The 23809-nt window shown below is 36.3% G+C and overlaps 1 protein-coding gene across 5 annotated transcripts in view; it reads right to left on the reverse strand.

The window, feature by feature from the left end:
* Positions 1 to 4047: 4047 nt before the first annotated feature.
* The window catches only part of LOC145690024 (pyruvate dehydrogenase [acetyl-transferring]-phosphatase 1, mitochondrial-like), a 30361-nt gene continuing 10599 nt past the window's right edge, over positions 4048 to 23809 (reverse strand). For 3 of the 5 annotated variants that reach the window (XM_081764517.1, XM_081764516.1, XM_081764518.1), the window contains exons 3-5: positions 22779 to 23059; positions 8266 to 8407; positions 4048 to 5361 (exon numbers count right to left, since the gene is read on the reverse strand). In XM_081764517.1, coding sequence (XP_081620643.1) covers positions 4199 to 5361; positions 8266 to 8407; positions 22779 to 22982 — 1509 coding nt within the window. In that variant the 5' untranslated portion in view covers positions 22983 to 23059 and the 3' untranslated portion in view covers positions 4048 to 4198. The remainder of the gene's footprint in view (positions 5362 to 8265; positions 8408 to 22778; positions 23060 to 23809) is intronic. The other 2 variants (XM_081764520.1, XM_081764519.1) reach the window with 1 other exon arrangement.

Here is a 23809-nt window from a genome sequence, read left to right on the forward strand (position 1 = left end):
GGACGGACGCGCCAAGTAAGAACTTCATGAACTTCAAACTGTCAATTTCTGCACTGAAAGCTTGTAGTACCTCCCTCGTCACCATCGAACATGATCCTCTTGATTTCGTAAGTCTTGGAAAGAAGTAGAAGTACTAATGCAAAGTGCAGCTAATAGGCAGGATGCAGCGCTACTTGCATGTTGTTGCTCGAGAGCCATGTGTGAGCTAGAGTTGTGATTTAATAAAATTCCTTGAAGCCCTCACTTTGATCGTCGCTGGCGCATTAATTTCTCGAAAACTCTGGAAAGACAAACTTGTGTACCAAGTTGCAATCATTTGTCCTTTAAGTTTCAAGAACCACTTTGTAGCAGAAGTGCCCCGGATCGAAAAAACACGCGCGTCACGCTCAAAATTAAAGGCAATGATGCTTAACATTCTTTGACATTCATGGAATTGTATATACATTTGGAGGGGGTCCTACCGGTACGATAGTTCTATTACTACATCAGTACTACTAACATGAGGTTTTAACCAGAATTAGCCAAAAAGTGAGGAGAAAGAGAACACAACTATCGAAAAATTGATGAATTCTTCACCAGTCCATAAGGTTCTCTGCCTGTCAGGCAATTTTGGCGCGTGAAAATGTTACTGTCATGTAATACCCCCGCCCCCTCCTATTTAACGGATCTGATAATCTGTGATTCTTTTTTTAAAAAAAATATTTATTTTTCTTAAGACTACTGTCCGGCCTCACGAGAACACGTTTTGCCTCAGTGGAAGAACTCAAGTCGAAAACGGTAGACCTTCTTGCAGAAGATGACTACCAGTATTGTTACCAACAATGACAGCAGTGAATGCGGAAGTGTATGGAGACCAAAGGGAACTAATTCGAAGATGTTTACCACACTAGACAATAGTGCGGTAGAAAATGAAATGAAATGAAATCTTTGAGTTTTACGTCCCACGGTTATGCCGGTTAGGCTAAAGGAGACGGTGATTATGAGAGATGAGTGAAATGGTGGAATGAAGAAAGTGGGAGGAAACGGGAGAACCCCGAGAAAACCCACGAGCACGGTGTTTGTCCACCACAAAGTTCACTTGGCGGGGGCTGGGATCGAACCCGGGACCCCAAGCACCAGAGGTGAACGCTCTACCACTGAGCCACCGCGCCCCCCTAATAGTGCGGTAGAGTACCAGAACTTATCACTCCAGTACTTTTTTCTTTATTACATCTCATATGTTCCACCCTGCACTTTTATAGCTGCACATAAAGAACTGACAAAGCAATTTTAACACTAATGAATGTGTATCTGAATTTTTAATATTCAAGGAGTAGCCGTACATATACCTTTTTCTGTGGTTATAAGCTGCACTTCTAAATGATTGATTCTATTTTTTGAAGCAAGAAAAAGAAACTGCAGCTTAAAAATTTAAGAATACAAGACTACACATTCTCTACAAGTTTAAGATCTAAAATATAAACGAGCCAAGCCCGAAGGACTTACAGCGCCCAGTCATCGATATTAACACTTTCAATCCTAAGTTCGAGCCGAGTCCGGGTAACTTATTAGAAACGCAAACGGACGAGCTCGGTAATCTTGTACCAATTCCACCCAACGACAGCAATAAATGTATTCATCTTAAAATAGAATGTTTAAAGATTTATTTGCCATGCATTCAGTTTGACTATCTTATCTACTGCCTGATACAATGTACTAAACTGATAGGAAGATAGAATTAACTATGTAAGTCCAGGAGCGAAAGGGTTAATTTGGGGTGTGTGTGGCCAGCACACCGATCACCGTTGTTAGTTTTCTTGCTTAGTCTGCTACTACTTCGTTCAAGTTACCCAATCGTTCTCAGGATACTAGTAAAGTCGCAATACTAATACTGGTTTTCTCTAATGTACTGACGATGTATGACTTCCTTGATCTTACGGACATCGCTAGATCAATTCAGTGACCTCATTCGAAGGGCACTAATTATAATTTAGACTAAGCCATCATTAAACAGAAAACCAAGATCTTGAAAGTATTGTTACGTGGCAGAATTTTAAGAAAAATAATATGGAATAAATGAACAACTGAATTGTCCAGATCTCTTCTCAAAGATACATTGGTTTATAACCGAATATTTCTGTTCAATGGTCTACAGATATTAACCACAATCTGACAAATCGAGAAAAAAGAAACCTTTTTAACAAAATGCAGCTATCATATCTGAGACCAATAGAACACTGTGAAAGAGCGAATTTCATTAATGCGAAACATATTCCGTAAATCCACCACAATTGGTAACACATTTCCTCAAACGTTTTAAGTTCAAATTAGCTTCAATATGTATGAATCACGAGTAACCATTGCTGTGTTTATCATTGCTCGGAGATGACCCATATTCCTGATTTTTATACCACATTATTTTTTCAGAAATTCCCCACACGGCAAAGTATATGGAGGTTGAAGTCAAGTGACCATGCAGGCAGTCCCTTTTCCCATAATGTTTAACAGTTTTCTAGCAATTTCTGCATATTGAGGAACCATTAGGCACGTATCACTTGGGATCAGCAGAATAATCTCTGGAGTAACAGCCCTTCGCGAATCTAAGTCGCGCCAACGCCATTTGTTTCTGACCGGCGGAACAACTTCCAGTCTAGCAACGAACATGTGATCAACATGTCGCGTCGCCCTCCCGCTAACAAGCGTGTCAGGAAGTTTCTAGACCTAATGGGAGTCACGTCTTCATTCATGTAACTCCCCAGTTTGCTTCACGACGCTGGATAAACGCTTGAGGTGCTTCTACCGGGAATTGAACCTGGACTGTGAAGACGTGAGTCCAACGCTCTAACAACCTGACTACTAAGCCTTATATATAAGCAGAATATCAGACGATTTTTTCTCTAACCATTACCTTTTCTCTCTTTCTTTCTGAGCTGAGCGAGCGAGCTCTTCATGCTTCCCTTGCATATTATTTGTCACAGCATTTTTTCTGAACTCCCTCGCTGATTTACGTTAGCGTACGCGCCTTTGGCGCGGAAGAGCCGGTTCAATTCCCGTTGGGAGCTCATGTAGCTCGGATTCAACGCCAATCTGTAGGTCCATGTCTCATATAGCCTCGGTGTTGAACAGAACGCTAAACTCAAAAATCAGCCAACCAGAACTCCTGGTGTCTTGGAGCTATCTTAAAATTTTTGACGGAGTTAGAGGTCATTGAGAGAAATGTTCTTACGATGACATTTTAGGATTTGTATTTATATCCTTTGTCAGCAGAGAGACTGTTTGAGATTAGACCTATAATTTAAAGTAGTATCTCACTACTACTGCGTTCGAATTTCTTCCACTGGCAACAGAATCTGGAACCTCATGTACCAAGGGTGCGCGCTACGGCCACTACACTTAGGAAGGGTCAGAAACTGTGACTGCTTTATCGATAATTAGTAACCGGAAAACAATCCCGTATACATACTGAATTTGATTAATTGTAATCTTTATAATCGACAGTGGTACAATATTTTGCCATAGGGCAACACTATTTACGACAATCGGCGTCACTTTGCGACTGAATTGTGAACTTCGTAGTAAGACACTTCTCATTAGGTACCTGGTACCGCTGATACAATACAAAGGTTAATGGAAGTTTTAAAATATCAAGAACGATATATCCGACTGAGACTTATTCTGTCGAATGGCATCGTCAATGCTTCAAAAACAGGGATTGATTATGAAACGCATTTGTGCGTCCACAACAAGCATGAGGTCACGGCCTATTAATTCTTTCATGAACAGTAATTTTGTATGCCGAGATATGAAGGATAGACAATGTTTTTTTTAGAAATGGTGACTATCCCTTGGATGGACTTATTAACTAACTTCACTTTACGTATTTTGTACAAGTTGGTGGTTAAGTTAGCTTAGTTTTCCATTTCTAATCCCATTACCTAACCTTATTCTAATAATGCACCTCAAGTGCTCTACTTTAAAACAAAATCAGTTTAACACATAACATTTTGATCTGTTTATTACTTCCAGTCTTACAATTCACGCTTAAAAAATAAAAACATAACTTAAGTATTTACATTACAGATTATTTGTTTATTTTCTATATACAAATATCTACAACAATGAACACTACTGTCTTTACTAAAGCTCAGAGTCAAAAGCACTCCACAAACATTTAAAAAAAAAATAAAATATACAAAAAAAAAATGGCAAGACATGTGCACTATGGAGGACAATGACGTAGGTATTCAGAATCAAAATACACTACTGTAACAGTAATGTCGTCCCTAAATATTCGTACCATTTCTTCCGGCATTGCAAGTAACTGAGACAATTTGCCATGGTCTATGCCATATTCCGTACCACCTAGCGCATTCCTTATTAAATGAGTAGCTGCGTTGCTGTCGATTGGCTTCTTTCGTAGACCTTCTTTACGCTGAAGCAACATTTCATTAATTTCTACAAGTTTCATGTCCTTTCGTGGTAAGCGAAACGGGCTCAAGGTAACTTTACCACTCATGTGTTCGCCCACCAACCGAACAACTTGCAGCGGAGAAATCAAGTCCCATAAACCATCGGAAGCGATCACTAGGAACTTATCTCTTGGCGTTAACCTATAATGGGTCACTTCCGGTTTAGCTGTCAGATACGGCGGCGTATAATAGTTGGGCGGCAAAGCATTTTCCCCGAAGAAAGGCACAAACACACGAGTTAACACTTCCTTTTTCCACTTATACTTAAAATCACCAAACGCTCTAAGAGGTGCTAGCTGTCCAAACAGTCTTTCCAATTTTATAATCGTATCTCTCTCGTTATTCGGGTGCTCACTTAAAATACGGTGTACTTCACTTATATTATCTGAATTATGTTCTTTTGTCAGTTTCTTGGCTCGCCATGTATTCGTTTCTGTAAGTACTCCTAAAACCGCCTGACAATCGCCTACGTTGGCTAAATGTAAATGAGGACCATCAATATGCGCAACGCAAGCTACTGCACCGGATGTCGCCACAGATAAAGTCTTCATATTTATTTTCCCATTTTCGTTTGGCAGTGCCTCGTTACTTAAATCTTTGTCCAAACGCAAAAACGCTTTCATCATGACATCCTTCATTTGAAAATCTCTCCGACTTGCGCTTGTGTCACACATTTCCTTTACGAACGACTTGAAACTATTGGCGTAAATGTCTTTCAAATCGTCCACGAAATCTACTTTATCGTTGTACATTTCCAGCAAATCCATAGTTTCTTGGGATTCCAGACTGTCGAGATACTTCTGGAGAAACTCTGGCGGGAGTAAACACACAGCTAAATAATGGAAAAGTCTTTTGGCAATAACTTGGGCACATGCACTTCCACCGTGACCATCGAAAACTCCAATTAACATACCTGAAGCAAAAAAGACTTGTATAAACAATATCGAAAGGAAACATATGTTAACATGTTATTAGCATTATTTCTTATTTTAAAAATGCGTTCTTTTTATGTATTAAAAATATATAAGTATGGTATGAATTAGATGGCTGGCCAACCTAATTTCAGCTTTAACGAATGCCAGTTCTCATACATTCTATTGTCATGAGACACAAGTAAGTAGCAGGGAAGTGAAATGAAATCTTTTAAGTTTTACATCCCACGGTTATGCCGGCTAGGCTAAAGGAGACGGTAATGATGAGAAATGATGAGAAACGACAGAGGGATCTTGGGGAGTGGAATATCACTCACGCTTAGTGGGGGGTTCGGGGGTCATTGTGGAGAAGTTTGAACATTGACCTCCAAAAAATCCAGTAAAAATGATTTTTTTTTTCGCTTTTTTTTTCCCCCAGTGGAAAATACTTACTCTTGAGTGAGAGTATGGCGGCGAAGCCAGAGAGGTTGTAGGATTCTAATCTCCAATCTAAGTACTCATCACGTCATTCTGCACACCGGCCATTTGTCATATAAATTTAATTTTAACTGAAAACAGCATGAGAAACGCTCGTTGTGTTTCTTAAAGAATCCTCAGCGCCACAATTCCGGAATTTTATGTTTCCACCCGTCAGCGAAAAATTAGAATCTCTATCTCTCCGTTCGATATATATTAAAAAAAAAAAATCAGGCTCTACTATCACTTATGAAATACGGTGAAAAATTAGAATTTTTCCTCTTTTTTTCTCTTCTTTTTGTGAGGTACACAACATCCCCACAAAAAATTCTGACGGGTGCTCGAACACCGAAGCAACACTGAAGACAGTGCCCCTGCTTGCATCAGTGTCAAGTCGCTTCGTGGCATTGTTCGGAAATACGAGCGCCACTGACAGTTGTTTTGGGGCAGCCTTTGTAATATGATGAATGCTTCACACGAATAGGTTCTTCATACGCAAGTTGATCATTTATGTTATAGCATGCAAAATATGCATACATAAACGCCAAGCTCTTTTATTCAGCATTATATATGTCACTGTTATTGAAATTGACAAACAATACTGTATATTTAGAAAGGTTATTATTCGCTATCCCGCCTTCTTACGTTATAAGGACAATATTAAGTTGGCATTGAGAGGAGATATAGAGTTGACATTACGTTTTCAAATTGTTTATATTTCTCTGTTAATATACCCACCCATACTATTAATACTTCTATATTTCCCACGCCTTTGAAGAAAATATTATCTTAAGTTTAGCAGGTGCAATTTACGAACACCGAAACCAGGGCTGTGATGAATTAAGTTTTTCCAAGTACAAGTCACTAAGAGATTTGATGTGATAATGAAAACTGTACAGCGTTTCGGTTCATCATTTGTAACTGAAGAAGTCATAGCACAGTTTAAACATAGTAACTTCTCAATCGACTATGCATGACATTTGGAAGAACTAAACCAAGTATCTGTTCCCCAAATCAATGATAAAATTCAGACCTTATTCTCCAAGGCGCTAAATACTAGCAAAGCACATACCGGACAATATGAAAATTTTCCGGGAACGCGTTGCTGACCTGAAACCTGGTAAAACCACGATTCGTAGATGAAATAACAGTCGGTGGAATAACAGTTAATGGAATAACAGCCAGTGACACTCAGATTCTCCCCACTCGAAGGAAGAAAGGAAAGAAAAGTACTGGGAAAGTCTGCGGCATTCTCTTGAAATCAGGAGTGTTCCTTACTAACTTATTACCTTCCAAAGGGACATAAAGTTGATGGAAAGTAGAGTACGTCATTGTTCACTTGATTAAAGAAGATTGTGAAAAAAGAAAGGAACGCTTAGAGCTGTGAATGGGAGATCTGTCTTCCCAGGACGATGCTTCTGTACATCAAGCCGTGACAACATAGTTAAAATTATGTCTCTTGTATCCCACTACTTTTATCATCAGCTCTGTCCCGTTTCTCAAACTTTGAAAATATACATTTCGCATAAATATTGTCTCGGAGCATTGGTATAAAGAGCGAATTTCAAAATATTTTTAAATAGTTTACGAAAGCTAAAAAAACCATGCAAGGAAGCAGGAGAACCTGACTATCATTTTAAAAATATATGAGTTAAAAGCAAATTAAATTTACAAATAATACATTCAAAGTGAAATCAAGATTTGTCTGTGATTCTACATTCATATTCATTACAAACTACATTTTAGGAAAAAAAAAAAATCTCAAATGGCAATTGGTAATCTATCCAAAAATTACTTTGAGGTGGAACCCGAAAAGAGTTAGCCGTCATCGTCAGACTAAATTGCTCGGTTAAAACTAAATCACGCGGTCTCAAATATTTATATATAAAAATACGGGTTTTGTGGTAATATTTTTAACAGCATTCATACACTTATGTGGTATGGGTCATTTTGTTGGTACTGACTGCTAACTTTTGTTTTTGTTCCACTTCGTATATTCTATAGATACAGGATTCATTTAATAATTTGTTCTAGTATTGGGCTATATAATTTAAGCTACCTTCTCGCGTCAAAATAACATTTTGTCGACCTCCCTCTACCATCTCCCTCCCCCAACCACACACACACACACTCACCAAGTACATTTAATCTCTGAATCTATCATTGCAGTATCTTTGCTATTAGAAGATACATCCATATTACTAAAGAAAAAGCTTAATTTTTTTGGATCTAGAATAGCTTTAAAACGTGGGATTACTTTCTTTATTTTATTGCTTACATTAAACTAAAATATTCCTCACGCTCCCTTTCCTATTTTTAATTTACCATCAAGCGGTTCCCGGGTTATGAAAAGTAGACACTAATCTGCATTTCTCGCATAATCCATATAATATGAGACAATAACATACGGGACATTGATCATACCGTACCCGTTGTCAATAAACAGCGTGCCTCAGATCTTGTGTCTTCGATTGGGTTGTTTGAAGGTAATTGATTTGAATCAAATGACTTGACAGAACCTTGATAATCGAATTCTTGAGTGTGTTCATGAGCACGAAGCATGGTATTAACCTAAAAAGGAAAGAAAGAAAACATCAAAATTTGTTTACGTTTACCACTACTGTATACCTTCTATTAGGACATAGCTCGGTGAGGGGAGTTGTGAGATAAACTTGCTCTACATAAAATATACAAGGTAATCAAAAAAGTAATTGCCGTTTTTGATGTACCATTAATCATGCGCTCACAGAGAGGAAACGAAATGACACACATGGCTGCCAAGCCATCGGGGGTTAGTCTGATCATCGACCTTCAATAATACTGGCTCATTGCACGCACACAGCAGTTATAGCTCATCCAGTGTCGAAGGTGTGTTTCTTGTATGACTTTAAAGTGGGCCTGTCAGCTGCCACATTAAGTCGCCGAATATGCCAGACATTTGGGGAGAATGCCGTGAACGAACGCACCTCCAGGTATTGATTCCAGAAATTTCATTTGCGATATTTGAAAAAATGAAATGAAATGAAATCTTTAAGTTTTACGTCCCACGATTATGCCAGTTAGGCTAAAGGAAACGGCAATGATGAGAGATGAGTGAAATGGTGGAATGAAGAAAGTGGGAGGAAACGGGAGAACCCCGAGAAAACCCACGAGCACGGTGTTTGTCCACCACAAAGTCCACACGGCGCGAACTGGGATCGAACCAAGGACCCCAAGCACCGGAGGTGAACGCTCTACCACTGAGCCACCGCGCCCCCTTTGGGATATTTGATCCTTTCCGATGAACAACCATATGTGTTGGATGACGAGGGCCTGAAAGCAGTTATCGAGAAAGACCGTGGTCTAACGTTTGATCAACTTGCAAAAAGGTTCCATGTTTCTGCTGAAAGTCAAACTGTACCTGTATGGGATAGGGAAGTCATACAAGCAAATGGATACCCCACACATTGTCGGCAGTAAACAAGGAAGGAGTGATACACCTTTTGTCCTTGCTCACTCGGTACCTAAACACACCAATCTTCGATCACTTGCTCACTGGTAACGAAAAACGGGTCCTCTATGACACTCCCAAGCGTACCATACATTGATTTCGCCACGTGACCCTGTTCCTTACGCTTCAGAACATCTCTGCAACCATGAAAGGTTATCCTCTCTGTATGGTGGAATTGTCGGCAAGTGGTGCATTACGAGCTCCTTGCACCTGGTCAGATCATCATTGCTGACCTATATTCTCAGCATTTGCAAAGGGTGCACCGCGTATTGCGGCAGAAGGAGCCGGGATTGATGAATCGCAAGAGTGAGCTGTTCGTGTACGACAATGCAAGCCACATGTGGCAAAAAGAACCTGGGAGATCCTTCAGCAACTTGCCTGGAAGACATTGTACCAGGAACGTTCGCAAAAAGTGTTGGATGCTGATGGAGATTACTTGAAACCTAAAGATACGTGCCGTCCTCTGTATTGCTCTTTGTTTATCAATTCTCTCGAACGGTAAGAACTTTTTTGGTTGCTTTGTATATAACTTGTTAAGTTATTTCATCCGCTTTCTCGCACTTCGAAACGATAGGTTCATCCATTTCACGAAAATCATCTATCTCTTTCCCCTTGTACTAAGCTTTTATACTATAGATTTAAATGAATGTTTCCATAGTCCAGACAAATGTAAATCGATTTCTTGCACTTAATCATACCTCCTAAGGATAATACTAGTTTTAAGTGGGCAGAAAAGAAAGAAATCTCTGTCCGGAAAGACGTATTTTTATTAGTCAAGTGCTTTCAAGCCACACCTAATCTATTCCCATTACCGTTATTTGATTCTCTTGACCATTACTCCTACCTTTTAACTCAAGCTGAAGTCAAATGACAATGAAGTCAAACATCGAATATGTTAAGTCTTCATCAAAACTACACAGAATGATAGTTCTATCTATCTTCAATATATAAGATTTATCTTATAATTCCTTCTTTCTTTTCAACTACCCTATTTTGCTGAATAAAGATGTCACATAGTTTCACGCTGGATATAAGTTTTTGGTAACACTTTTAAAAAATGGAACATAGAAAAGAGCTGTGGGTCAAAAAATGTGTTAGAACCAAAAATGTAGGAAGTCGGTGCGCTAGCATTTATTATCTAACTGAACACGTACCATCTGACAATCCAAAACACTCCACAGATTCCAACGCTAGAATTTGTTTTATTATTTAAATAGTTCACACACTTATCGAATATGCAAAGAAAGTTTCGATATAATTACCACATATAGTTATATTTATTTAAATTCGTGTTTACAATCAACAACATGATTAACACTGAAAGTTTAACAGTGATTTTTTTTTTTAATTAAATTACGAAATTACTGGATTTAACCTACAAATAGTGCATGGTTTGTGATCCTCGTATTATAAGGATAGTAGAAGACTGCAAAGGAGGCAATTAAAATTATTCAGTGTGTATATTTTAAAACGTAGAAACACAAATACGAAGGTTTATAGCTATTGGTAAAACCATTTAGGTGTCCTGACACCTTCCTCGGCAGATCTTAGCAACTCGCCTCACTTCTTAGGATTTCAGTTCGTACGGTAAATAATGATAAGGTCACAAAAATTTTTAATATGATAATGCAAATTCCTTGCATTAGAATCTCCTTCTTTTGGATGTCCTACTTCTGTGAAAAACTGCGGAAGGTTTTTATGCAGAGTTATAACGTTCTGCTAGCTTATAGAAATCTTGCTTACTTTTAATAAGCTCTTTGTGAAGATCCTATAATAATAATCCTAAATCTACGATCAAACGTTAATCGATAAATATAGTCACAAACTTCGATGATTACCTATCTTTTCAACTTGCAGAAGAATTTTCAAAACATAAAATGTTCACAAAGCCATTCCATTACGAAACAACAACACTATGACTGTGTAGCGTTTGGGTGTTCTCTCCAGCACGCTTAGTTACTAACAAATATAGAACCAAATGGTTACCATCCACAAAGCGGGAGACGGAAAATTCACTTCAGAGTGAAAGCTATCAAATGAAATGAATCTATTATTTCCAAGTGCGAGAAAGCAATATCGCAAAAACTGATCTACCACTTTCTGGTGCGAGTAAGAGATATAGCTTGGTCTCTACTTCGGAAAAACTTAAGAGATGATTTAATTATTTCCTGAAAATTAAACTTGAATGAAATCATGTTCAAACTTGTGATCATAATCAGTACTTATCCGCTGGGAAGCGTCTTGCATTACCAAGGAAGACAATATAAAAACAAAGGCTAAATAGGACTAAGTACATAAGATACACTTAGCCAAAATACAAAGCAAAACATCATTATCCTAACAGTAAGCACTGATCACAATAATTGGAAGAGCACAAAGAACATTTTCCTTTTTTTAAAATTTAATTTTCTCACTTCCGATGTGCTATAAAGAAAGAAAGAAAAAAAAAAACACTTTACAAAATTACCGCTAATTTCGAATGCCGACGTTGCCCCCCTCTATTTATGTGGATGAAGATCGATAGATACACTGTTTTTCTACATCTTGAAGAATCAATCAGGATTCGCACTTATTAAAGCACAACAAACACCTCTTATTTTAATTGTGTTTACATCTTGTACTACCTATTATTACCCAAAGTCACCTTATCAATAAGGACAATTTCAATAGCTTTCCTCCACACATTATACTGCATTTAACGTATTATAGTATTAGTTCTTCATTGTGGCATGCACCAACAAAAAATGTTATATATATGAGAGAGAGAGAGAGAGAGAGAGAGAGAGAGAGAAAGAGAGAGAAATGAATCATTTTACTCAGCTGTAACAAACCATTCTGGTACTTGTTAAAGATGGTAAAATATCAACCAACTGACCCATGATATCTCCTTTTAATATTCCATCTTTTTCTTTAAATATTCCATTTGTAATTTGATTTTAATATTCTGTTAATATTTTATATCGATGTTTTAAACTTTGTATCTGTCACAGGATGGCGATAAAAATTACGGGAAAGAATCCCCTGAGTTTTTCAAACAATTTTTTAACTTTCCGTTATATTTAATTAGCCATATGTTGATGAAAGAACAAGACCAAGGAAACATGAGAACGATGATACTTAAGTAATATATTTTCCTCTAATTAGCTTAAATACCCCTGAATACTTAAAAAACAGCGTATTTTATTACGAGACACCTAATAAAAATTTGGGCCCAAAGCAAGAAATTAAACATCTTTCCTGAAAGTTGAATCTGTAACTTTAGTCACACAATGAGAGGTCACACACATATGAAAGCAAAAGTCACAATAAGGCATTCAGCGGAAAGGGTGGATGTATGTACATGAAACTGGCTCTTTATATTAACGAATTCATGTCACTTTATCACACGCTTTAGTTCCTCATCAATACTGCGCATATCTTCCATTGTTTTAGTCTTCTTAGCTTCAAGGTTGATCAGAATTATCTTTCTTTCCCTGATTTCAGCATCTTTTTCTTTCATTTCCTCTTTCTCTCGTAGTTTATTTGTTGCTTCTGTATAAACGAGTACGAGCATTTCGTGCATAATGAATCATGGATTTCCTCAAGGACACAAGTCTGCATGCTACTAAAGTTTGTTTTCTAATGTGATACACATTGTGCATTGATTGAAAATCCTCTCTCTAGATTTTAATTTTCATGAGAGAAAATCAAGTTCATTTTAACAACAGCTCTATTACCATCTAACCAATTATTTCTAACTAGTTCAGCTAAAAGAGACTTCACTCCGTCAGATTCTGCAGAAACACTAAGACTCAAATACAAAAGAGCTCTAGTCAATAACTTTCGGCAAAAATCCAAAATGTCCAAATCTGTTACTGACTAACATTTCTTAAAGGCAATATGTGTAGAAAACCAAAATCAACGTTTTTCACAGGAAGATTATCTTCATTTTCACATTAATTCGCATTCAAGAACTCAAAGAACTTGGAGTTCTGGTTTCACGAACTTCAGCGTCAATTTTTTATCACATCCGATAAAATGTTGTAAAGAAATGGACTTTGAGCAGCGTCAGTCTGGTATTTAGTACGGAAAAGTTCTACTTCTGAATCAAGCGCTTTAAAATACGTAAATTTAGGATTAAGCATTTTGTCTTCTTCCAACATACCTGACACAACTGACAGCTCGAAGAGCTAGGAATTTTCTTATCCTTCCTGACACGTTGAATATACAATGAAATATACGGATAAATGTCAATGGCTCGCTGAGCAACACTGCTATTTTCCTTAGCAGCAAAGCTACATAAAACATCGATCTACAGCTTAACGTGGGATCCGAATCACACACAAGTGCTCCAGCCGAGAATCGAATCCGGATCCTAAGCAAAAGCTTTGGAAAAAGAATAATTGCTGATGGATTCTAGAGAATACATAACTTATAATATGAACAATCTTGCTTTGTATCACGAACTTTTATAAGTCACTCACGCGATTTCAGTGTTCGCTGACACTTTTATCGATAACGCTAAACTGAAAGCATATGTTATGGTTCTTTCTTCCTGTGGAACCCTTCTGAGAGAAAAGTAGGTAGCTTCACTTCTCAAAAGTATAACATAATTTGCTTCTTGGAGAACATGAGTTGCACAGTGTATAAGAATTACCACTAATTTTAATTCGTTATCCTTCCTGTGCATAAAAACGAAATCCAGAAAACTGTTTACGGGAATCGACTTCTTGGAAAAAGAATGATGCAAAGCCGGATGGAATTCATGTATTAGGAGGCCTAGGGTTAACATGGTTGAGTAGCCCCTACTGATTAAAAGTAAAGAGAGAACATCAATAAAACAGAAATGATTCTAAAAAATTCAAGTATAAAATAATAATAATAATAATAATAATAATAATAATAATAATAATAATATAAGTTGCATCGTGTTTATGGATGTCCACAAAACAAAATCTGACACACTTTCGTTTGGAACATCTGTGGTGAAAATAATGCTTCGTCTTGAGAAACGTCTTTCTTTCTATTGGAAGAGTTCTGTCTCATCTTGAATCTCATAAAAAAAAGTCTCGCCTCGTGTGCAACTCTATAGCTATGTTGTACTTGTGTTTAGACTGTACAGTCCGTTTTAAGTTTTTTATAATTAAAAAAGAGATTTACAAGTAGATAAAATAACGTAATTGTAAAATTTTATATTCTTACTAGAAGAATATAAACATACCTCAATTGTGTCTACTGTAATTTTATAGACCTGCCCAAATCAGTAACACTTTTTCGTAAAAATGCTTACTTTATTTCTATACCTGTTTATGGTATACACTTTTTCACAAGATCTATCCAACAATTATTTTGTGGATACACAATCGCTACGGCTCCTAACTAAATATATTAATCTCAACTCACAAGTATATTAATTACTTCTTCATAATCTAGCGATTCGATTTCATCTCAACATTACACATAATATTTACCTAACAACAGCTACGTAACGGTATGTGTACAATTTCATGTAACTTCCTGCCCATACTACATCCCAACACTCTCCCCCTGTTACCTAAAAAAAAAACCGCCGCCACTAAAAAAAAATAAAAAAAAAAAAAAACATATACAATTAGTATTTTTTTTTTCATTACAACAATTAATCCTGAATACAGTCTCAATTGTCAATCTCGCTTTTCTTTCTTCCTCGGTGCTTTGCACCAGGTCCTCAGCTCATCAATCTGTGCCTCTAGTTTCTCTAGTTTCTCAACTACCGCAACTAACAAATTATCTCGATCAATTGACCGTTTATGCAAAGGATCTTCACCATTTGAGTTGCTAGCCATGCTATCTGTCGACTTCTTTTCTACTACAATTTTTTTATTTGCTTCTTCTGTTTCGGTACCAGTAGCTGATTTTAGTTGCCGGTGTGATGATGCTCTTTTGTTTCTCATGCGTCTTTTACGCTGTACAATATGTATTGTTTTTTGGATTTCATCATTTGACGTTGAATTGTTTTTCAATCCCATTTCATCGTCCGTCACAGAATCTACAGAAGTACGTAATGTATGTTCCTTAACCTGTGGCTCTTCCATACTGATACTTGTACTGACTGCCATTGCTGGTAACACATCCGAAGCCGAAGTTGCATCTGTTCCTGCCATATCTGCATTTGGAGTTTCCACCCAGATTGTATCAAGCCGTAGAATGTTAGCCAAATTACTTAATTCTTGTGCTTCATCTTGATCAATGATTGCAATCTCTTGATACCCAGAATTAACTGAACCTTGTTTTTGACGTTCTGATTCTGAAGACACAAACGAATCATATTTACACGTCAAAGCAAAATGATTTTTCCGTCCACAACGTAAACAAATCTTTCCCCATGCCGGACAACGACCTCTTTTATGCTGCATCGAACAATATCGGCAATTACCCTTTGACTTTGGTGAAGCCTGAACAGAAGATGACGAAGAGCTATGTGATGTTGATGTACTGTCCTTCTTTTGACGAACCCTTGACGATTGGATAGCGTTTAATTCACCTTTTTCAGATGTCTTATAAAGCCGAAGTTGTTGTTCGGTACTTTCCATTGCTAATGCTATCTCTGTTGCTTTGTTGAATGTTAGATCACGTGTATTGAGTAATTTTCTACGAATTGATTCATCCGCAATCCCCAAAACAAATTGATCCCTCAAATTTTCGTCCAAACAACAGGTATATTCACAGAAGGTTGACTGTTTTTTTTAAATCCAATACAAAAGATAAAATTGACTGGTAAGGCTTCTGTCGCATGATGTGAAATTGATATCTCTCCGAAATTATATTTACTTTTGCAGCATAATATTTTTTCATCACCATCTTGATGTCTTCATAAGATTTTGCTGATGGAGAATCTGGCCAGCAAATGTTGCATAGTTGATCATAAGCTTCTGTTCCCATTACTGTAAATAATGTTGCAACCTTTCGTTCATCTGGTATTTGTGCTGCTATGCACATAAACTCAAATCGTTCCAAATAAATTTGGAGGCGATCAGTTTCCACATTAAAGATCGGAAAGCTTGGAATGGTAGACATGATTAATCAGAGCGTAACTTCAATGAACGACTGCGCCAATGTAAAATTCTATATTCTTACTAAAAGAATATAAACATACCTCAATTGTGTCTACTGTAATTCTATAGACCTGCCCAAATCAGTAACACTTTTTCGTAGAAATGCTTACTTTATTTCTATACCTGTTTATGGTATACACTTTTTCACAAGATCTATCCAACAATTATTTTGTGGATACACAATCGCTACGGCTCCTAACTAAATATATTAATCTCAACTCACAAGTATATTAATTACTTCTTCATAATCTAGCGATTCGATTTCATCTCAACATTACACATAATATTTACCTAACAACAGCTACGTAACGGTATGTGTACAATTTCATGTAACTTCCTGCCCATACTACATCCCAACAGTAATAACGTAATTTGAAAGTTTATACTTAAGACTTAAAGAAAGACACATATAAAAGAAATATTACTAAACTGTATGATTCTACAGAAACTCAATTCTGACTGCGGAGAAAATCAAAATTACACGATTTTTCAATATAACTGCACAATAAAAAGTGATAATCATTTAAATGAAATACAGCTATCTCAAAAATGTTTTCAAATTACGTCGATGATTTAAAAAGAGATAGATATCAGTCACGTAATCATCTTTTCAGTGATTTACTCATTCTTCGTAGAGGCCCGGGGCTGAAGCTCCTTCCTCCTCCTCCTCCCCGGGCCTGATTCACAGTTTAAATACTAACTATTGAACTTAAATCTCTGTCACCATGTGCGTGAAAATTGGAATGCACTTATGGATAACTATTTCACTTTTTTAGTTAGTTATAGGATTGAAGGGTATACAGCTGGTATGAAATTTATCTTTTACTAGTCTTCGGCTAGCTGGGGACTTCACCTCTAGACCCTCGCACCTCTTATTCCAGCCTAAGTCTAACAACCAAACTTCGTGTCTCTAACCTTAAGGGAATTTATAGATACAGCCATCTTATTTTAACAACTACAACCTCTACTACTTTTTTCTTCCTACTTTTTTCTTCCTTTGTACGAAAACATCAAAAAAAGCTAAAAACATGTCTTTAATTATTTCAAATGAAAAGTCTAAATATTCAATTTCATGACTCTAACCTTAAAGGGTTTCGAGATACGGTCATTCTGTTATAATAATTGCAAGCCCATTCTCTTACCTGGTCATATGGCATCATTCATTTATCCTGAAAAAATCTACAAGAGTTAGATTATTCATGGTGCCTGGCCTGAAAAACGTTTTACACTTTTTCGACCGTGTTTTTTTCGAATGATATTTCAAAAATGACTCAAGCGTATTTTGTTCATATTTCATAAATAAATCTTTCCATTAATAATCCCATAAATCATTTCTTATGAAAAATTCACAACGGACTTCTGATGATGATTTTTCTTAGAGCAAAATTTTCCCAAAATGCCTTATAATTTTGTTCGTATTTCAGAAGAACATGTTTCATTAACAACTACAGCATAACATCATTGATTCGACTGCAAGGAGAAATTTCCCGGAAAATGACGAATGTAACTTTGGTGCAGCAAAAGGTACTCAGTCGATCGAGCTGAAATTTAAACGAATGGAGACTAAATTGTCAGGTGTGAAAGGACGACGCTACTCAATATATGTTAAAGGAGTGGCTAATAAGTGTTTTTTTTTTTTTTCTTTAACTGACAAACAATATATAGGCATGGTTCACGCCTATATTGCAGTATGTAAGGGATCAATAGGAAGCGTATTTAATCTTATTAATTGACAAGTATGGATGTGGAGAGTAGAGTTGATTGAATGTATAATAACAGTGTATTATCTTCATTAATAATTTCTATCTGCATCTTTTACCTGTGGCTCATCTTCCTAATAACTCCATACCGATCCCTGCAATAACTAGAACGTGGAGCGAAGATGGTAAAACTTTCTTTCGACGACAAATACCGATCACTGTTTGTTATGGTATGACTATTCACTCATACCGTAAGAAAAGACGTTGCTGAAAGTTCTTATAGATCTCGGAGACAAACACTGGCGGTTTCAGGACTCATAAACAAGGGATGCGATAAGCAAAACGGCGTCTCCGTATATTTATACAGAATAAAAATCAATTGCACAATTTCTTATCATCTTTTATATACGACAATACCTTTACCAAATAACGTCGCTAATGTACAATTTACTGCAAAAGCAAGCTAATATTTGCGTAAGAGTCTAACATACTTTTGTTCGCATTAAATTTCAATAATTTTAAAATTTCCCGTTTTTCCACTGATCCATTGGTAATTGTGTGTAATAAAATTTGCTCCGGGATGTTTCTTCTAGTAGATAATGTATTAAACTTATTTTTAATAATAAAAATAATATTTTATTTAGTGATAACAAATAAAATATGAACAATAAAATCAGGCTGTATTCTGCTTCATGTCGCCCCGATGTTCATGAAGTAACTGGGGTCTCACCGTACCATCATAACCCCTCTGGAGCAGCCAGTGGTGACAAAGGAATGCCCCTCGGAATATCATATGTTCTTTTGTCTTGAGACCGAAGGTTTGAAGACAATCTTATTCCAACCAATGTTCCTTTACGAAAAAAATCCATTTAGCCATTCAAACATGTTTAAATGTCGCAAGAGGTTCTACGATACATTCACAAATTTTGTTGATGATTTGAATGGCTCCGTCTCCAGACTCGAGGTATGATTAAACGAAACTTCTGATTCTGAGCACCGTAACAGCTCAAGCACGACACCACTTTGATGTCTACGGATGGAGGAGAGAGTATTCGTAATTCGGACTCTCCAGTCAAAAGATCATCGGTACGCATTTACCAGTTAAAAAACTGCATTGATTCACGACAAAGTTAAGGTAATTCAACAATGAAAAAGACTAGGAATAATCTTGATGATTTTCTGAGAATTTGTTATCGAAAGAGAACAAGGTAACGTGTGTGTTTCTCATTTGCTCGGTTTTATTAGGCTGTTCTCTAAAATATCATCTCAAATCCTGCCGGTTTAATGCAGTCATGGTTCAAGGTTTCTCTTCATTTCGTGCTTTGTTAGCTTGCGAAATAATATATGTAAATAATTTCCCAGTATCTCAGCTTGAGGAATTAATTCGCATTGAACAGAAGTTCTTCGACAAAATGAATTTTGATTTCATTGCCTAATTGTTTCCAAGGTTTTTATTTTTATTATTATTATTATTATTGGTCAATTCCGCGGTAAGTGACCCTCCGAAGGAAAAATTTTAAGTTTCGCCTTGGCCTACATAAGTATTAAAATTCATTTTTAAGAATGCTAAATTTTTCATACATGAACAAGATGATACCAACGTTGATTTGTAGGTGGCTCTGCAGGAGGTAAAATATGGCCACTTTCATGTCGCAGAATATCGTACCTACATTTGGATTTTAACACAAAGTTTTTTCCTGCTAATTCCTGTAGGTAAGTGAAGATCGCATATGGTATTTATTAAGATAATGTTTGTGTTTACATCAGTGACATTGTTTTGCACATAATTTAATAATAGCAAGAAAATTATAATAATTGATTTATTCAAGTAGGCTGTCGTGTAAGTCACAAGAAAACATAAATAAGTTTATGTATTTATATACATAATTAAACAAAAAAGCTGTTATTCTAAATTTTCTTCATTTGAACAGACGGTAATCAAAGGCCGTGCAGAAAGTCCCGAAATAATACGTATAACTCTTTTAAATACAAAATATAATATGTCGTGTAAGTCACATTTCTTTCCCTGTCGTGTAAGTCACATTTTGTTGCAATGTTACTACATTGCCAATAGTTGCTAACTGCAGTAAAACGTATAAATAGTGAATTGATAACTCAATTAATGTATTAAGTGGCATGTTCAGTGTAAGATAAGGAGGATAAAAGCAATATTATGAAGTATGGGTGTAAAATGTACTTGACTGGAATATAAATGTAACAAATGAATGAAAAGTTAAACAATATGATTCAATGCGATCTAGAAAGTAGTTTTAAAAAACGTGACAGGAAGTATCTACTGTCCCTGGAACAATGCCGGCATATGTGATTCCGAAGTTTCTAGCTTCAGCTACTTTTAATACTATTATTGGTTTTCTCGTACTCTTTCGTTGTTTTGGAAACATGCTTGTAAATTGGTATTTATTGCCTTTATGCATCTACAGCTCAGGCCGGTATAGGACGGAGGTGGGCATGTGGGAAAGGATTCTTTCAGATCTATTGAAAGGATATCATCTCGGCATTTGCCTGGTGTGAATGAGGGATATCTCAGTGAGGATTGCCAGCTATATGTTTTAAACCCGCAACCTACCGAGCCAAATCTAGCACGCTACTACTCTGTCACGCTTCCTTGGTAGAAAACATGCTTATTCAAACGAAAATATGTAAGTCACAACAAAGTTTACTTTAAGATTATGAAATTAGGACATGTCAGATATGTAACACTTGTCTTTTCTATTGCATTTTCAGATATGCCTAGTTCAGAAGCTGAATGGAAGCGGAAATAGATAGAGAAGTTGAAAAGAATGATATTACATCAAATGGATTTTTAGTGGAAATTACTGTTTTACGTACCAAGAAAAGATACAAACCGGCCACTGGATATCATTCAGTTGTACTATGTAAACTGCAATAATATATTTTCCTGAAGAAAAGGAAACCACAGAACATGATTCGTGCGTAATTATATCTGATTGTATGCATCAAGATATGTTTCCATTTGCTTGTTTCAAGTCTACACTTACGAAAGATTTTGAAGGGTGTCATCCGGGTTTTCCGATCAACAATGTGAATTATCAGTCGGATGATGGTGCACAACATTATTCATTTTGTTCAATAACATTGCAGAAAGTTGAAATGTCTTGGCATTTTTCGGCTATGAACTATGGAAAAGGCTCTCAAAGACAAATTGATCCTCAATCTGCTTTAGAATTTATTGAGAAAGCACGCAAGTTATGTCCGAACATTAATGTAATATACTGTGGTAAAGAGTATTACTTCAAAAATTTGAGTTGATGCGCCAATGGAAACATCATAAGAAAGAAATATGTAATATTCCAAAAACACGAAACTAGCACTACTTTCATTGTGTTTCAGCCTATACTATTGAATGTTGTCTCATCTAAGATATTTCTTCACCACGAAGGAAGTTCGATTTCATTCCAGAACTGTTTATTGGCGCATGTGAAGGGAATAAACAAAGCGAAGAAGTGATGGAAATACTCTACTGGAGACAGGGTATTATTGCTCTTCGCCGAAAAAAGAACTATTAAATATTTGTTAGATGTGGAGAAAAGAACCAGAACAACTGTATGAACATTTCTTCGCCATTATCATCAAGATAAAGAATTTTATTGGCCCAACAGAAAGATTAGGCCTATGTTGCATTAACAGACGTCGCTCACCGACATAAATTAGAATTTGACAAAATTTGCTCCAATAAAAGAACTGTTAACTTCTTGTTTTGTCTGTTGACTTCCTTTTATCTCTCTAAATCATTAGTGCCACTCTATCCGCCAATAGATTTTGAAAGTGTAATTAAACGAAGACATGAAGTTAGACTTGTCGTGTAAGTCACAAATTTATGTCGTGTACGTCACGTTATATTTGTGGCATATATTTTAAAATAAATACAGAAAATATAATAATTTTCTTTTGGTCTTGTAGCTTGATATCTACTTACTATATGCAAAAAGTTTTAGTTTCCTTGTAGCAATAGAAGAACAGAATTTTCAAATATTTAACCGTTATTCAAAACACGATGTCTCCTACTGTCGTGTAAGTCACGTATATGTTTAGAGATTTGTTTCAGCCATTTTGTTTACATGTTTAAATGCTGCAAATGAAAATGAATGAAGGACTTATTGCCCCTTATTTATAACCTAAAACTTGCCCATGAAAATATCTTACAATTTTTCTAATACATAATATTTACTGCCGTCTGACGTCTGTTGTCGTGTAAGTCACAAATGGAATTAGCCTATTATTTTCTTAAGGTTGTTTTCCACTTCGTTGTCATTATGCTCACAAACTGTGTGATTAGGTAAGCGTGTTATTAGCATAATGGCAAGGACCTGTGGTACGAAAATGCACTCGAATCTCGCCGATGGAACACGTCCCAGACACGTGCTCCTGGAACGTGGTTTATATAGAGAGATATTTAACATATGCTTCCAGTTTAGCAGCTTTTAGGTGCCACCGATGTAAACACTGAAAACGTCTAAAGTGAATTACAAAAATTCTTTATACAAGAAAAGATTCTAACAGAAAGAAAGAAAAAAAAACTAATGACAGGAAGATAATGTAATGTAAAATGTGGAGGGAGGAGAAGAGACTTGAAATAAGGGCTATACAAGAAAAATGACGGGAAGAAATCAAAAGATAGTAGAAGTTTTGCTCCATACCTCTTGTGGTGAAAGTCTGGGATATGCAAACCGTTTCGGTGCTGTTTGAAACATCCGGTAACCACAAGTGGTACCTCCATTTCCAAAGCGGTCCTTTTGCAGCTTCCACACCCCTGTAGTATTCTTGGTTAGATTAACCTTTGTCACACGTTGACTGAAGCATTTGTTACTCAAAAGGTGCCTGGCGCCAGACCCTACGGCCATTCTAGTCACTGTAAAGTGATGCAGAGAAGCTTATTGACTTTTTTTTTTTCAATAGCAGCCCATTATACTTTATCTACCTGTAAAGAAAAGAAAATATAGTAAAATTTTCGTTATCGGTCCAGTAAAATTAACATATTTCAATAATTATTTTTATCAAAAACATTGATGTTTCCTAGACAATACAACAAATTTAGTGCTATATGTCCTAATATCTGTGTCTATATATACACTGTATAATCTCATACGTATATCTTTTTTTTTCTTTTTTTTTTTTCAATTAAAGCTTTTCTTTAAACCTGTTACTGTTTTCCGTTACTCATCTTGGATGCTGCTTCCGATATATTTTATTCTTACAATCGGATATATATCCTGTTATAAGACGCTGTGCTAATTCTGGTCTGAACTATCTACTGGTTTTACAGTACAGGGTGTTTCTAAAGTCTTCATCCGATTTCAAGGTGTTATAGCTTGAAAACGGCTAACCTTATATGAAAAATACGCCTACAATTCGAAAGGGTATTGAAGTTCATACACATTACCATCCGATTTCAGAGTACTGTATTTTCTTTAATACACGAGCTGCGTACCACAAGTACGGTCCATCTAAATAGAACTCTGGCCATGTTCAACTTTTAAGTTATATATTTCAGTCAGCTTTCAACAAAACTCCCGTCCACTATATATATATATATATATATATATATATATATACATTGGGACAGAAAGAGAGGGCTCTTTTTCCAGGAATTCTAAAAACTCTGTTCACCCCTCTCAACCTTCCCCTATTAGTCTTCGCGACACGTGGTAAAGATATATGATCCCTCCTG

Source organism: Thermobia domestica, chromosome 7 (assembly GCF_964235325.1).
Source record: "Thermobia domestica chromosome 7, izTheDome1.hap1.1, whole genome shotgun sequence".
Lineage (NCBI taxonomy): Eukaryota > Metazoa > Arthropoda > Insecta > Zygentoma > Lepismatidae > Thermobia > Thermobia domestica.